This window comes from Lutjanus erythropterus, chromosome 1 (genome assembly GCF_056507025.1).
Source record: "Lutjanus erythropterus isolate fLutEry1 chromosome 1, fLutEry1.hap2, whole genome shotgun sequence".
Classification (NCBI taxonomy): Eukaryota; Metazoa; Chordata; class Actinopteri; order Lutjaniformes; family Lutjanidae; genus Lutjanus; species Lutjanus erythropterus.
In genome coordinates this window covers 44,046,304-44,062,549 of record NC_139317.1, presented here as the reverse complement: position 1 = coordinate 44,062,549, position 16,246 = coordinate 44,046,304, and the positions used below count along the sequence as shown (strand labels likewise).

Here is a 16,246-nt window from a genome sequence, read left to right as displayed (position 1 = left end):
TATTAATAATGATATGATTTTTATTATATTCATATGCTGTGTGTATAATTAACAAAATGCAAATATGTATTGTTAATTCAATTTTATTTCAGCAAATGACAATGATAATTGCTATTTAATCTGCTTTTTTCTTTATCTGATTTACAAGTGGGTTTACATACAGATTCAAAAGAGGGCAGAAATTGGTCAATACTGGCTCAACAAATCAACAATAATAGCGAGGAAAGAGATCGGCAGACACTGTCAGACGCTGCAGCGAACAACTCCAAATTCTGACACACAAACCTGTACGTCGTCACGTACTCAGTGTGGCAACTTGTCAACTAGCGTACAAGCCTGAGGAATTGCTGCACCCTCTCCGCAAAGGACAGTGTCTCCAAGCAACAGGAGTTCATTGATCGACAAAATTATGACAAAGTCAGATGTTGTAGCTGGTGGGATCCATACAGAGGAAACTGAAAACCAGGCCTCATGGTACAAGCACACTAAAGCATGCAAACACATGCTGCAGCTCTGAAAGCGTAAATCCATCGGTGAGAAGCCCAGAAATAAACTAACATGAAATATGGAGACCATGGAGAGACAAATCTGATGCTATCAAAGAGAGGCGCTGCTTAAAGGGATGGTTCAGACTTTCTCAAGTGTGGTTGTACGAGATACTCCTCCATAATCAGTGTATCATCTACAATAGATGTCAGTCGACACAACCTCAGTTTGAAGAAGCAGCAGGAGTACTGTGTAGAAAGTTAACCAGTACACTGCTGAGGACAGGGTCAGCAGCAACATGTATTTGAGACAACTACAAGTGTACATTGTATTTAGAATATTTTAACCACTTTCCCTTGCTGTCAGACAGCCTTTTTAGATGGGAAACCTTTGTTATACAAGTCAAATATCTCCTCCTTCAAAGCAACCACACTCCATTGGCAAAAACAATAATTTTATCCTCACATAACACAGGAGCTGCTGGTCTACCGCTGCCTTGATCTGTTAGTTTGTTTGTGTGAATGTGGAGAATCCAAACTAACCATTTAAAACATTTAAGTCAGACAATAACACTAAATAACAAACTGATTGAGGCAGCGGTTAACCAGCAACTTCTGTGTTCTAAGAGGTAAAATCACTGATTTTATCAAAGGAGTCCGGTTGCTTGGTAGAGAGCCAGATATGATTTATATAATGGTTGTTTGCTGTTGGAAAAGGCTGTCTGACGGCAAGCTGAATGATACACCAAAGTACCTCATACAACCCTACTTCAATAAATCCAAACTATCCCTTCAAGGATGACAGAATGGGATCTGTTGAAAAATATGACAATTTTCTCACCTACAAACTACTGAGATCTGCAAGGTTATTTGTCATTTTTTGCAGCCCAGCTGGGAAGGCTTCAGGATTTAGGATCAAGCAAAATGCTGCACAGTTACTAACTGCACTGACGCGAGTTCCCACAGTCACAGTCTGACAAGATCAAAAGCTGATCTGATCTAAAACATTCACCCGTTTTTTTTTTAAATGGGAACAACAGTGTTGCATCATTCCTTGCATGTGCTTCCATTTGTCTGGTCTTCAGTTTGGGTGGTCCCATCCTAATCCATCCTAAAGAACAGCAGAGTTATTGATTATTCAGGGCTGGAAACTAGCTCGTATGTAATACAGCTGAACACAACTACTAGAGTCTGTAGCCTTTATACACTCAGCTATTACATTCACTTCTTAATATGGAAAGATGTGAAGAAGCGAGGGGCTGATGGCTCAGTGGATACACCTACAACAACAGTCTACAATAAAATGATACAGGTAAAAGACATGTTGGTCGAGTAGGAATTCATAAAGGAATGGTGCCTAAGAGCTGTGCAGAGTTGCTGGCACACACTTGCATAAACACCTCCAAGCTGCTGCAGAAACAGTTCTGCCAGTGGGGGACAGTGAGGAGGAGATGATGAAGAAAGATGAAGAATAATAAAATGAAGGAGTGAGTTCTTTTAGCTCTTCTCCACATTTATTTTTTATTCCTGGCCTACAGGATGGGATTTTGTGTGTGTGCAGTTGTACATTAATATAATATTGTGTAACATCTATGCATGGGCTTCACATCCTCCCAACCTGCAATAGTTTTAAAGGACCAGGCCCTCATAGGCGGGGCCCTCAGACTCGGGGGACTCTCTCTGCAGGCGAAGATGCTCCAGTGTGTTGTGGAAGTGTTTGTTGATCTGCTCCGTCTCCTCGCTCGCCTCCAGGTTGGGAAGATCTTCTCTGATCTTTTGGATCAGCTGGTTTAATACCTGGACTGTCACCTGGACGAGTGGTGGAGGAGAGGGAGGCACGATGTAAGACATCCTGTTTGTTGTGTCAAATTTACACAGGTTTATAGGCTGCATGCTCATCACATAGATCCACTATTTTGAAGGTTAAAACAACTTAATCAAAATGCTAAAACACAATTTTACAATTAATCAGCTGTAAAAATCAACATGTTAAGACTTAGAGGATGTGTAACGGTACTCTGTGGAGTTTTTGGTATTTGTATAAAGTCACTGTGCAAAATTTGTGCAGTTTAGTGTGTACATAATATATTTTAGTAGGAACAATTCCACTATATTATAATGGACTCGCAGAATTAGGTTTACTGTTACATATGATGTTACATACAATAATATGAAACACTTAAAGTGTAACTTGCAGGTTAAATGTCCTAGTGAGATTTATGCATAATCTTGTGTAAAATGACATTTTTAAAACTTAATTTAAGATTGTTTGGACATAAAGACAAAAAAATTACAGGAAAATTCAGTTTGTTGGAGCAAGGCGCTTAAAAAAAGGTGTTTTTTTTTCCAGTGTCGCATCATATGACGTAAGAAGAGGAACTCGCTGTGCCCGAGTCTGCCACTGACCTACATGCAGAAGTAGGTCGTATTGAGTCTGAGCAGTTATCTTTCACTGAGTTAATATTTTTTAGCTATTTTTACTGTTAATTTCACCTGCTCTTCTCCTGTCAGGAAAACCGCGGACTTGATTTCCTGACCAGCAGAAGTTTATGTCCCCGTAGCACACATAATGATTCGGCATGGTCACTGGAAGTGAAATATAATGTAAAAGGCAGACTCAGGCACAGCGAGTTCCTCTTTTTCTGAAAAAAAAAACCAAAAAAAAAACCATGTTTTTTAAGCACCTGAATTGTCCTACAATTTTTTTTTGTCTTCATGTCCAAACAATCTTATATTAAGTTTTAAAAATGTCATATCACACAAGATTATGCATAAATCTCATTAGGACATTTAACCTGCAAGTTACACTTTAACTATTATTTAATTATACATTTACATGTGAAGTATTTAATTAAGAAGAGTACACCAAGAGAAGTCATAACCTGTTTATTACCCACAGCCAGAAAGACTGTAAAAAGCTAACAACAAAGAAAAGACGGTTACAGTCTTGTGGCAGCAGTGTTGTTTTTCTTTGTCTTCAGATTAGCTGAGGCATTAAACTAGTTTACACCCAGCAGGACTTATTGGACAGCGGCTGCAGTCAGGTGGACTCTTTAAGTTTGTTTCAGTTTTACATGGACTGAATGTTGAGAACAACGAGTCTCTTGCTTATAATGACGGCGCAGAAGAGGGGAAGCATTAACAAACCAATTGAACTCTGCACCGTGTTGGTTCTTTAGATGTGGCTACTTTTCTTGACATGGTATCTGGTGTGGGGTATCAGAGTAGTTTTATGAGGACGAGTATGAGTACAACGGAGCAGTATTGGGCTGATACCCGATGGTAGTATTGGTACATTTCTAAAAATTTGATGCCTATTTCAGTTTAATCCATCTTAATTTAACTAAAGTTAATATTCTGAATACAAGGATGTAATGGTAACTGCCACTGACACTTTGGTTGGTCCTAACCATTTAGAAATTAGACATCTGTGGCGTCTTACCGCATCGTTTTCTCTCTCATAGAAGCAGACGTATCTGTTGAGGATTTCGATGAACAGCTGAACTTGCAGTGACGGGTCCATGCACTGGTTGGCAATCTTCAGAGCTTTCTTTAGACACTCCATCACCCGCTTACCATCACGGATCTAAAGATTCAACATCAGTGGTGAGCAATGACAGCTGTGGACGCATTTTAGTGCACCACAAATGTGTGTACAATGATCAAACAAACCTACTCAACAAATATTATATATATGTTACAGAAAGACAGATACACACCAGTAGGTGTAAAATTAAGGCTAAAATAAGAATACTATTTTATCTTTTATACAAATTATCTGAATTTTCCATAAAAGTATTTTGGGGTCTTCTTGTAGTGTATGGATTTAAGAAGTTAAGTACAGGTGTACTGGTGCTATGTATTCTCAGCAGATTTAAGATTTTTCCAGATAGGAGCGTGAAGCAGTGCAAAAAAGTCCAAAACAAAATTCCTCAAACTCACCTCTTCACCATTTTTGTCGGTGCTGCGACCTGACCAGAAGAGGTGGGCGCAGATGCTGACGGCTCGGCACTGGTCGGGCTTTTTCAGCAGCTTGGAGGCAGCCAGCGCACACTGGGTCCTCAGCGGCTCGTGGTTTTCCTCACTGAAGCATCGCATCCGCTCAAAGGTACCGATGATCAGTGTGATGGCTGCCAGCTGGGCTTTAGAGTCGCTGATTTCATCCTCGTACAGAGAGAAGGCCTGGTGAGGAGAAATGGGAAAGGTGGGGTTGGTGGGCAAGAAGAGAGAGACAAACATGTGAGGACAAAGTCCTGCTTTCACTACTTTCACACAGGGTAAGCTTCAATGCTCCAGAGATTCAAACAGCAGTTTTGTTAAACATCCCACCTGCGACATGAACTCATAAGCTACAGTCTCGTGGTTCTCAAAGCCGATCTCGCCAGCAGCCAGCGCCCCCTGCAGGAAGAGTCGCAGAGGCAGCTCAGCGAGCTCGGCTTTGATAAGTGCACTGATGGTCTGGTGAGCAAAGGAGAAGATCTTCTGACACTTCTTTTCCCACTTGTCATCCTAACAGGAGAGACATTTGGGACATTTAATAACAGAATAGACAAAACTACAAAAGCAACATGTGAAATGTAGTGAAAAGGTATTTTTGCTCACCAGTGAGGAGTTTTCCTTGTATCTGAAGGCCAGCTGGTAGGCAGCGAACACCAGGGGAGGGAGTGTGTAGCGAATTCTTTGGTTTCCACCTGCACCAAAGTGTTTCCGCGCTGTGTTCAGAATCTGACCACAAATCAGGATGTTAACTTCAATAAATGGTTTGACAACCAATCAAATATTAATGAAAAACATGGCAGTTCAGTTTTAAATGTTGTATGTAGCACATCAAGAACAGAATCTCTGGTACGCTCCTTTAATACTGAGGAAAGAACCTACAAGGTACTGTTGATCAGGATCTTCAGAGTGGAGCAGATGGATGAAACGACCGACAAGGCTCTGTTCCTCAGCGAAGTCTTCAGGGTCAGGATCGTCAGCTGGCTGGTCTGGCTGGTCCTGAATCAGTGTTGAGACCAAGTTCAAGATGGCGTCCACCTGGAGAAAGCAGTGAGGGATGGAGAGAGGAGTTTTAACTTGATGTACTTTTCTACTAATTTTTATCCTGCATTTGACTGAATGGGTGAACAAAGTTGAAGAAAGACTGTGGGGAACAGGAGAAAAGACAGCCTGATCATGTATGATACATGTATCTAGGGTTTCTGGGGTGCAATCCAAGGGTAAAATCTGACGCACCCTTTTAGAAAAATCTAAACCTACACCATAATTTTCTGTGGCAGGACTCGCATTAAATCCTTGAGTAAAGCTCAAGTCTGACCTCAGGTCTTTACTAGAAACAGCCAAGTTGTAACCCAACGCAGTACTGCCAAGGATGAAGTTCATTTTAGACAATTGTGTAGCATCAGTTTATGTCCACTGCCAATGTTCAGTGCCAGCAAAAGGATGGTGGTCTGAGAAATGTCTAACTTTTATGATTAATTATTAATTAATTAGTTTATTGTCAATTCTCTTAATTCTCATATACATAAGGAAAAAAAACTCAAAAATTCTCTGAAATTAAGGTGGTAAATTAACAAGAAAAAAAAATCATGTGAAAAACTCTGAAATTATGAAGTCATAAATGTGGAAGGAAAAAAGTCAAGGAACTCTGGATTTTAAAAATTTTAAGTCGTACATTTACAAGAAAAAAAAACATAATTTGGTAATTTTATGAGGGAAAAAAAATCACATGAAAAACTCTGAAATTATGAAGTCATAAATGGGCCAGAAAAAAAACTCTGTCGTACAATTACAAGAAAGTGAAACTAATATTCTGAGAACATAAAGACATCATTTGCGAGGAAAAAACTGCATATATGTCTGCATTTTTTTCTCAGAATATTAGCCCCTCCCCCTGCTCCACAATTTTTTCTTAGCCTACGACGGCCCTGATAGGCTGTTCTGTCTCGTGATAGAGTCGATGCTGCGTTTAATGTTACTTTCATTAAAAGAACAACATGTAAATGTTGGCATCTTTGTGCTGAAATGGTAGAATCCTACCTGTTCCTGTGCCACAATGGTGGTGTTGTAGTCCAGTGTGTTGCTCAGCACGTAGCAGCTCATGCTCTTGCGCGACTCGTAGTCGAAGTACTCAAAGAGCGGTGGGAAGTGTTTGAGCTGCAGAACCGTCAAGATGTTGTTGTAGGTGTCAACTGGGATCTTCAGCAGTCGGGTGAGTTCCTTTGACACGGCGCTGCTGGTCGCTATGCTGCAAGAGGGAAAAAGAAAAGGGATATGTGATTCACAAGTGTGAAAACAAGCGAGGCTAAGAGTATATTTAAAATTTAAATTACTATCCCTGTTTTATCTTGTCTGTTGCATATAGTATTTGTGATAGAAAAATAATAAAAATAGCAATGCAACAAGAGTGGGATAGTATGATATCACTGCTACACTCACTCCCTTAAACACAGATAAGTACTGCAGGCTTCCCATGACCATTCAGCACAGACCAAATAGACCGTGTTCCTTATAACCTCAGTGTGTCAGGATTTTGAGGACTTACTGTTCCAAGTTGAGCTTGTTGAATATCTCCACAGTGCCCTCCAAGACCTTATCTACATAGTCCACGCGATCAGGGTAGCATTTCATGGCCAAATTGATGAGGGAGACCTGAAGAGAGACCACGTCCTCTGATGGCATGTCCTGACGAGACTGAAGGAGGAAACAGAGAGTGAAAACATCAACAACATTTGAAAGTTTAACTTCAAGTCAACATAGCTTGGGAGGGAATTATAGCAGAAAATTTATGTAGACTGATGTTTGTGCCAACGATGTTCCATGTACAGAATAAAATAAATATATATACATAGAGCAGAGGATATCAAATGCTGCTTTAAAACATATTGACACTTTCAAACAATAGAACACATTTTTCAAGATACTTGCTCCAAATACTGAAGGTCCTTATGCAGTATTAAAAGCTGATCCGCTTAATTGACTGATATGATTAGTGTGAGCTTTCACTCTCTCCACCAGAGGTCAGCCCAGCCCTCAGGCAGACATTTACAAAGAGAGCAGAGGAGAGAAACACAGAGAAGAGATGCAGCGTGTGCGACCACAAAGCACTACCAAAACTGAATTTTCCACTTGACTAACCTCACTTCCTGGTTTCTTCAAGTACCGCTGAAAGATCAGTTCTAACAAATTCTGATCCAGTTTTACAAAACAATCATGACCTCAGCACCAACTGACATAGCGGACTCTTTCACTTGATTCAAACTGACTTGGCCTTGCCTTGAGAAACAAATCCAGCCTGAATGGGGCTTAAAACAGCACTTTTACTGTGTACAGACTGATTATGTTGTCTTAAGCCAGGGCCACATTACGTGATTTTAGCCCTGCTCACCCACTCGCCTACAAATTCTGGAGACTGCGGACAAACCTCCCAAAGAGGCAAACTGCACCGTGCGCCAATGTAATGCGTGAACTGCAGTGTTCACTGGCCACTCGCAGACACAGTGACAGATATAAAGCAGGTTCAATATTTGGTCGCGTCGTAGACAATGGGAGGAGCCATGCAGCAGAAGTGCCAATGACAGCTGACACAGCACATGGACTGAAAGAGGAGTGGAAAGGCAGACAGAGCAGGGAGAAATTGAAGAGCAGCGTAGCAGCAGACAGAAAAGGCCAAATTTAGAATGACTACAACTTAAATCCATTTTTAGAAAAATAAAAAAACAATTAGCAAAAACATAATCAAAAAGCTGCAGTGGCTGTAAAATCATAAAGGTTCAAAGTTCAAACGAGCTCCACCTCCAGCAGCGCTGATGCAGCTCTGTGGAGGCACACAGGTCTGGCTGTGCGAGACAACACATGCTGCACACTGATACTTCAGCATTAATAATTTAATGCCACTTCTAGCATGTGTTAGTAGTTTGGAGAGCAGGCAGGGGGTTCCTCAGGTGAATGATTTTCTCCTAGTCTCTGATCAGCCAGGTAGTGTACAAAGCACACCAGCGCCAAGACTCGTGATCACAAGGCAGAGAGTGGCGTGTGAATGGTATATTGATGCAGGTGCAGGCATTGCAGACCAGGTAAACCTGACGTAACTTACTTGGATGACAGTGGCCACTTGCTGAGAGAAGATGTCAAACAGTTTGATTTCAGCTGGAATGCCGGGGCCGTCTTCTCGATGGGCAAACAAAGCAAGTCTGAAAAACAAAACATGGATCCTCACTTGACAACCATTGCATTATATTATCTATTGATCCAGGTGCAATTTCACAGAGATTCAGTTTTTTCTTTTTACAGATAGATGCAAATAATGACTTTGCTAATACAGTAAAATGTCAAACCAAAACATTACTTACATGTAACTGAGTTTCTATTTTCATGAGCTTTGCTAATTTAAAGTCAATCAAACTGCACCTGTCAATGAGGGCAATGATGATGTTCTTGACATTGACGTGTTGATGGAGCTCAGCACAGGAACGCAGGAAAGGGTTCAGGGTCTGAAGGTGGAACTCGTCTGGGAAAACCTTACAACGCAAGAAATGTTGAGTTCAGCAGTGTGTTTATACTTTATATCATCTCTTTATCTATGAAACAATCATGAAGGTTGAAAATTCAAACAAATATTTACCTTGTAAAATGCACGGTCTAGCACTATTCTGTATTCAAGTGCTGGCTGGAATATCATTTTATTGGCATTGAGAATTAAGAAATGTGTTTTGACAATAATATTTTAATATACTGTATAGAATATGGTACGGTGCAATACTACTAATGATGACCCAAATCAAGTGTTGTTCTACCAAAACAAATTCCAAAATCTCAACTTTATGGTATCTAAAGTATTGATCCAAATACCAGTGCTTTTATTCTCAAATTTACCAGCCTGCGTGGAATCAATTGGGATCATTTCTATGTTAAGTAACAGAGACTGATGTGCAGTAAAAAGTGAGTGAAACTGTGTTCAATGTGGATCAGTCATGTCATGGCCAATATCAGATTACAAAGGTCAGTATTGGCTCAAACACTGATCCAGCAAAGTGAATCAATGCAGCTCAGGTGTTTACCTGAATGATGCACTCCATTAGATACTCCTGAGCCAACGAGTCTCTGCAGTTCACAACCTGCTCCAGCACTCCAGGAAGAACAATCTGTGGTGACAAACAATAAGAAAAAAATATTCTATTGGACAGATGCAAAGTGAACCAAATAGCTAAATGGCTGTACAGTATGTGCCTGGACATGTGCCAAATAGAGCAAATAAAAGTGTCTTTTCAGTCAGATGACAAGGAACCATACAGCAAAGCCAGAGCGAGACTGAGAACTTGCATCAAGCTATTGGAGTCCCACAGTACAATGTACTTCACTACAGGTGTAGCAACACACTGGGACCAACGGATAATACATAAAAGAAGAAATATGGCCTAACATGCCCAGTAGGAAGAAAAGGAACAAACAGGCAAACTATAATGTTACAAAACTGCAGTTTGACAACATTTTTTTTTTGCCTAAGTAAATAAATAAATTGAGGTATTACATTTAAGGTTGAATTCACAAGAGGTCATGAATAATAAAGAAATTGTTGTTAACAGCATTTCAGAAAATATAAACCTTTTCCTTTCACTCAACAATAAAAAAAGGAAGGCTTTTTGAAAGACGTCTGGGGATTTTCTCCTCATGTGACAAAGGAGTCTTAATGTGTCACTGCACACAAATAAGGAAGGATCTAATCTCAAAATGAAACTTATTAGAAACAACAGACAACGTACCTGTTTGTACTTGTCCACATTGACGCCCTCCAGTTGGCTCAGGCGGACCAGGTTGGTGCCTACCAGAATCCTCAGTTCCTGTCGTTCTTTTTCTCTCTTCTCTCGGTCTCGGCTGTGACCCTGATGCTGCATTCGAACCCACAACTTGTTCATTTCAGCAAAGTTCAGGAGGACAAAGTCGATGGAGTCATTGATATCACCGGTCATTTCCTCTGAACCCCTGTGGAGTCAAGGCTACAAGTTTAGGACAGGGATGCATGTTGAAATGTTAAAAAACGACGTTATGAACCCACCAATACATTTGCCAAACAAAGCATTTAAACGGCCGCTATGGTCTATTGCAGAGAAGAATGCAATGAGACCATGCAGTGGACAGGAGTGTCACAATTTCAATATTGAATCAAAAATCGATCAAAATGAGCTCTCAATTTCTATAAACAAATTGAGAAGGCAGAATCAGCAGTTCTCACTCTGTGTTTTTCTCCATCCACGCCTACTTGCAGCATCTGGTGCGCGTCAGAAGAAAAAAACAACACTTCAAAGACGACATGGTGCAGCTAACTGGCTGTTATACCAGTGTTTCCTCTACATTCATTTAGGAGTGGCGGCCTGCCACTCCTAAATCCTAGCCACCACTCCTTCAAATTTCTTTTTTTTTTAAATTATTATTGTTGACGCAAATACACCACCACCGCATCTCTCCACCTTCAAAACAGACTCCTGTCAGGTACTTGCGAGCACTAAGGTAAACTGCAGATAACTATCTTGCTCAGTATGGAAATATACTTGCGCGTGCTCATTTGCATGATGCTAGCGTTGTTTGGGGGTCGCGGTCGTCAAGCACGTCAAGCACCTAGGCGACAGGGCAGAGTCAGAGGAGCGAATTCCCGAATTACAAATAAACAATAAAGCATCGAATTACCGGCCGGAGAAGAGGTAGACGTAAGTTATTAGCTTGAGATAACTCGACATAGATTTTACAAGTTAAACAGACGTTCACAATATGTTGATGACCAGCTAACGTTACGTAACTTATCGGTAGTTTAAGTTAATTTGGCCCGGTGCCAACTCAGAGTCGCTAACGTGAGTAAACTAATTGATAGTATTAGGCTAACGTTAATATCTACACACCATTATGTAACAACTGACTGCATTTTTCAGATGAGTTTATTGAAATATTTCTCTAAGAAGAGAAACGGAACGCCTGCCCCCACTGCTGAAAAAAATCCTAGAGGAAACACTGTATACCATACAGATCTTTTTAAAGAAGAATCTGAAAATGTAAACGACAACTGTCAAGACAATGACGCGTTGATCTTTACAAACCAAGACTCCATAGTCAAGTAATGGCATAGTCATCAGTGTAAAAACAAACAGTTTCAATTGAACAATCAAGTAGAACTGCAGATTTGGAGAAGTGTGACACCCTAGCAGTGGATGAGAGACACAAAAAGAGAAAAACTTTGTCTTGCTTACTCTGACTGTTCTCCATCATCTGGCAGTATGTTACGGGTGCACTGCAGCAGGTAGTTTCTGAGGAAGAGGCCTCTGAGTGGGTGCTGGACGCCCCGACACATTTCGACCAGGTCCTTCAGGATGTCCTTACGAGACTGGGGGAAAGAGCGAACGTACACCACTCCCACTGTGATCAGCAGGTAGCTGTTGAGGGAGGAGCAAAGCAAAGAGGTTCAGTCTGAGAAGAAGGTCATATTTGCCAAGTATAAACCCCAAACAAAAATTAGAATGAACTGTGATGTCTATTTATGAGAGACAGCTCAACTTAAAGAGCCAGTAATGATGTAAAACAATGTTTTAAAATATATTGTGTGCAGACTGGTGACACAATAAGGGCCTGATTACTTTCTGAAGTTACTTGATGTTTGATACTCACAGTCTGGGGATGATGTTGCCTGCATACTGCACCAGCTCATACAGATCTGCCACCTTGCGTCCCTTGGCAAACTCATCAGTCAGGTAAACTTCTAAGTAGTGGAGTTCATCAGAGATAGCCATGTCTGAAAAGACTGTTAGGGACCAATGCAAACCCACCAGGAATCATCCAATCAAAAATGCTTTTAACATGTCAGCAGCACTGCAGCTTCAGTTTCAGCTGTGAGTAGGCCACCCAAGTTTGGGCAGCACCCGATGCACAATCACTTAAGCTCTGACAGCTGAATGTACGAAACATACCCAATCATTCTGGATTTGTCTGAGAAAAGGCACTAACTGGGGTTGCAACATTGCTGCAGTAGGTCAAATCTTGGGTGGGTTAGTTGAAACAAAGTCACCAGATGCTCAGTCAGTCCAAAAAGAGACCAGACTGCACAATCCATGCTCCTATAAGAGAGGGTGTTCTTGTGAGTTAAAATGCAAGATCAGTTGTTAATTTGTTGGTTAACAAGTTGTGAGTGATGAGAGAGTCACATTGAATGAAATTAAAACTGAAAAATGGCAGTTATGTTTAGTGAAAAAAGTGACATAAGATTTTTTGCATATTTGTTGGCAGCATGCCAAGCTCAAATCATCTTCCAACGCATATGCATTCAGTTATCAGAAGTCACTTGTGTAACAAATGTGATCAACAAAGGCATAAATCTCACTAATGTGGCTCAAAACACTGTTGACAAAAACAGGCAACCTACACATTTTTGTCAGGAGCTTTTCTATGAGACAGATCAGCATTATTTTAAATTTTGCAGTCCACTGTTAAAATGAGCAATAATGTATCATTACACAAACAGCTTTGTGGCTGTCTTGGTGCAATTTCCCACATGAATAACCTTAAACTGTAAAGGATACAGAGCTCATAGTAGCTCTTTGGAGAGAGCATGGAGGTCCTCAGCTCTCCCAGCATGTTGGAGGCATGCTTCAGAGCATCCATCAGCTTGTTCTTGTCCTGCACACCACACAACAAAGTCAAGCTATGAACATACAAACTAATCGGAACCACCACATTTTAATATTTAAAAAAAAAAAAGAAAAACAACTTTTGTACCAGTTATATCACATATATGACAAGTTACACTTTGATCAAAGGACATTTGCATAAAATTGAGCCTTTCTCAACTTTTCTTTGTATTTTCGCTGAGCGCCTTTTCAATCTATGTAGCTGGAGAGCAGCGCCAGGCTCCAATGTCAGGTCACATTCACAATGAAAAGCATGCTATTGCTCCCCCAGGGGGTGCAGTACACAAAACAGGCCTGAGAACCAATTGTTCAAACAGTTACCACACTTAAATGATATTTGTAACACACTAAAATCATCCTACCAGGCATCGCTTCATCTGGAACGACTGGACCTTGACAGCCTGCACAGCTTCATCCAGAAGCTTCTCCTGTTCATCCTGCGGAGACTGTTGTGTGGTCGGCTGGAATACAAGGACAACGGAAACATTTCAATCATTGCTTGATCTACTGGCAAATCTTTACATAACTCTGCATTATAAATCAAGAAAGGCATCAAACAGCTTTGCACTGTAACACAGAATTTTATCAGGTTTGAATCAGAAATTGCTGCATTAATCCAGATTAAGATAATCAGCAGCTGACTTTGTCCCAGTGGACTGAATTACTTCATAACAGAACCATCAGAGGACCTCCAACATCACATTATCTACTTCTTTTCATGGAGCAATAAAATAAGCTTCACATTATACTTGTTACAACCTTACTGTGTCTAATACAATAAAAAAAAACTTGTTAATGTTTTGATTGAATGCATTTTCTTACTGTCTGATGGATCTTTCAACCAGCAAAATTGAATCCCTGTCATCTCATCCAAAACCTTTATGTATTTTAACTCTCAGTGACCATGTGCTGTTTTAAAATATGTCTCTAATCTCTACTTAGCTGCAAAAGGTTCCTGTTTACTATGTACTGTCCCACTATGCTGATATTTTCCAACTCATTTTGCCTGGCTGCTGATAAAGATATATGCACTTTTTTCCCCCCCATCTAATTGCAGAGAACCTCAAATCTCTCCTGTAGTGGAATTAACATAGTATTATACCTACTCTTCACATGAAGGCCAATCAACATTCAAAGATAAATGCAATACTCTTCTAAATGGACACATTCACTGGGGAAAATAAAAAACTACTGCCGACATATTTTTTCCCAACTGGTGCCTGTTTTTCTTTGTTCTTCACAAATTTGTCATAATGATAGGAATGATGGCTCTTAGGAAAGACAAATAAATTTGTAGTGTGGAAGGAATGTGATTTGGCTTCTCCTTGTACAACCGATACTTGCAAACAGCAACTCCGCTCTCTGTTTGGGACACTTCAAAAAATCTCCACACCACAGACATACCTGTACTGAGTGTGCACAGTGTAAGTGTCCTCTTACTGGCCTGTCACACTAGCACAAGTTTTTATTTTGGGCAATACTGATATTTTATTTTAAAATAGCAATATGCTGCAATTGCATGTGCAAAATTGAGTATTACAGTCATAATAGTGAGTTGAAGCCACAGACTGTACATTAAACAATTTGACATCCTATTTACGATACAATTTATGGTCTATCTATGGTTGAAGTCTGTAGCTCCCCCCCCGTACTGACTAGAATTTACAATAAGTTGTGCAATAACTCACTGCGTAATATGCAAAACTGTTATTACACAGTTACATATGATTACAGCTAAATGCACATTTGTGTACATAATTCTTTCATCATTTCTAGTATTTCTATGTATTTTATATTTCTACATGTTACAGTTTTTTGCCGTTATATAATGTAGATAAGGTTGATACACCTTTACACACTTCATATATTTGTTACTGTTATATTATCTCTTTTATATATTGTAGTAGAATGTATATATTTTTACACACTTCTTATTTTGTGTAGCACCTGTAACGTCAACAATTTGCCCCTGGGGATCAATTAAAGTATTTCTGATTCTGATTCAAAGATGAACAGGTGCATTACAGGCGAGGTACAAGTAAGTAAAAGAGACTCGGTGACGGCAAAGGAAAATACTTTCAAGTGCTGAAGCCACTTCAGTGTAGCTTTGGAATTCATATGGAAGTGAACTTGGCTAAATGTTTGCTGGTGGCGCAGACATAATCGCACGAAATGTTCGTCCATGTGCATGAACGAAAATATGTATAAAACATGCGTGAGTGTGTTCTAGCCTTTTGACAGTTTGTACATAACATTGCTGCTAACCAGTTGACACAAATCCCGTATGTTTACACTGGAAGGGGCTCAGGATATCATAACATTTATCTACAGTGAAATATGACACAGCAAAGCGGAAGAGCAGAGCAGGCTAACAACAGCTAGCTTTAGCTGTCACTCCGTCACCTGTTTGCCCCACAAGTCTCAGGGGTTATAACTACTTGCTCATTTGACACAACACAAAACGCGGAATATCAGCGCGTAATGAGCATATTATACATAACGTGAATAAAATAAAGGGAGTAAAACACCCAGCTGCTCGGCTGCAGTCAGTTGGTAGCTTGTTAGCCTGTTAGCTAGCCTCTGTCTGACGTCGCCTCAGAGGCGTTAGGCCATAATAGCACTCACATACATACTGGTTCTAGGTCAGTTTAAGGTAGACACTTGCTATTAGTTGTTCTAGTGACCGAGACTGAACTAATGTGGCTGTCCGAAACAGACACGCAAAGGCACAGAATAATACTGCATTTGGAAAAGCGCTGCTTACCATCGTTATTAGCTGTGTATCAGATCAGTCGGAGAGGCTGGCCTGTCATGTGACTCACATTAATGCTGCCTTCACGGTCTGCACTCAGCCCCAGCACATCACAGGACAGACAGGCGTGGTCAGTGCTCCGAGACTTGCTTGATTTGAGTAACTGGGACAACATTATGATGCAAATTATTATTGCCTTTAATAAAGTCTCAAGTTCATACAGTCGAAAAGGCAGAGCTCCACTTAGCAGCGCTACAATTCAAAGTCCACAGTAGAACACAGCATAGCAGAACACACTTTAGGCTTTATTGTCGTAATGAATATTTTTTCTATTTCTCGTGTAC

General features: G+C 40.4%; 1 protein-coding gene across 2 annotated transcripts; it reads right to left on the bottom strand.

Moving 5' to 3' along the window:
* On the bottom strand, positions 1 to 16,036 carry vps35 (VPS35 retromer complex component). 2 transcript variants are annotated; one of them, XM_084722081.1, is made up of 18 exons: positions 15,915 to 16,036; positions 13,513 to 13,611; positions 13,043 to 13,139; positions 12,135 to 12,258; positions 11,720 to 11,902; positions 10,244 to 10,463; positions 9,542 to 9,625; positions 8,892 to 9,001; positions 8,578 to 8,674; positions 7,027 to 7,175; positions 6,522 to 6,729; positions 5,364 to 5,519; positions 5,088 to 5,210; positions 4,815 to 4,994; positions 4,428 to 4,667; positions 3,928 to 4,071; positions 2,104 to 2,294; positions 1 to 1,596 (listed from the first exon to the last, which is right to left on the bottom strand). In XM_084722081.1, exons 1-17 carry the CDS (start codon positions 15,915 to 15,917, stop codon positions 2,115 to 2,117), a joined length of 2,397 nt encoding a protein of 798 aa, XP_084578207.1. In that variant the 5' UTR covers positions 15,918 to 16,036; the 3' UTR covers positions 1 to 1,596; positions 2,104 to 2,114. The 2 variants fall into 2 exon arrangements, with proteins under 2 accessions (XP_084578207.1, XP_084578206.1); XM_084722080.1 differs by having other exon boundaries at positions 1 to 2,294; positions 15,915 to 16,035.
* Between the last annotated feature and the right edge of the window lie 210 nt (positions 16,037 to 16,246).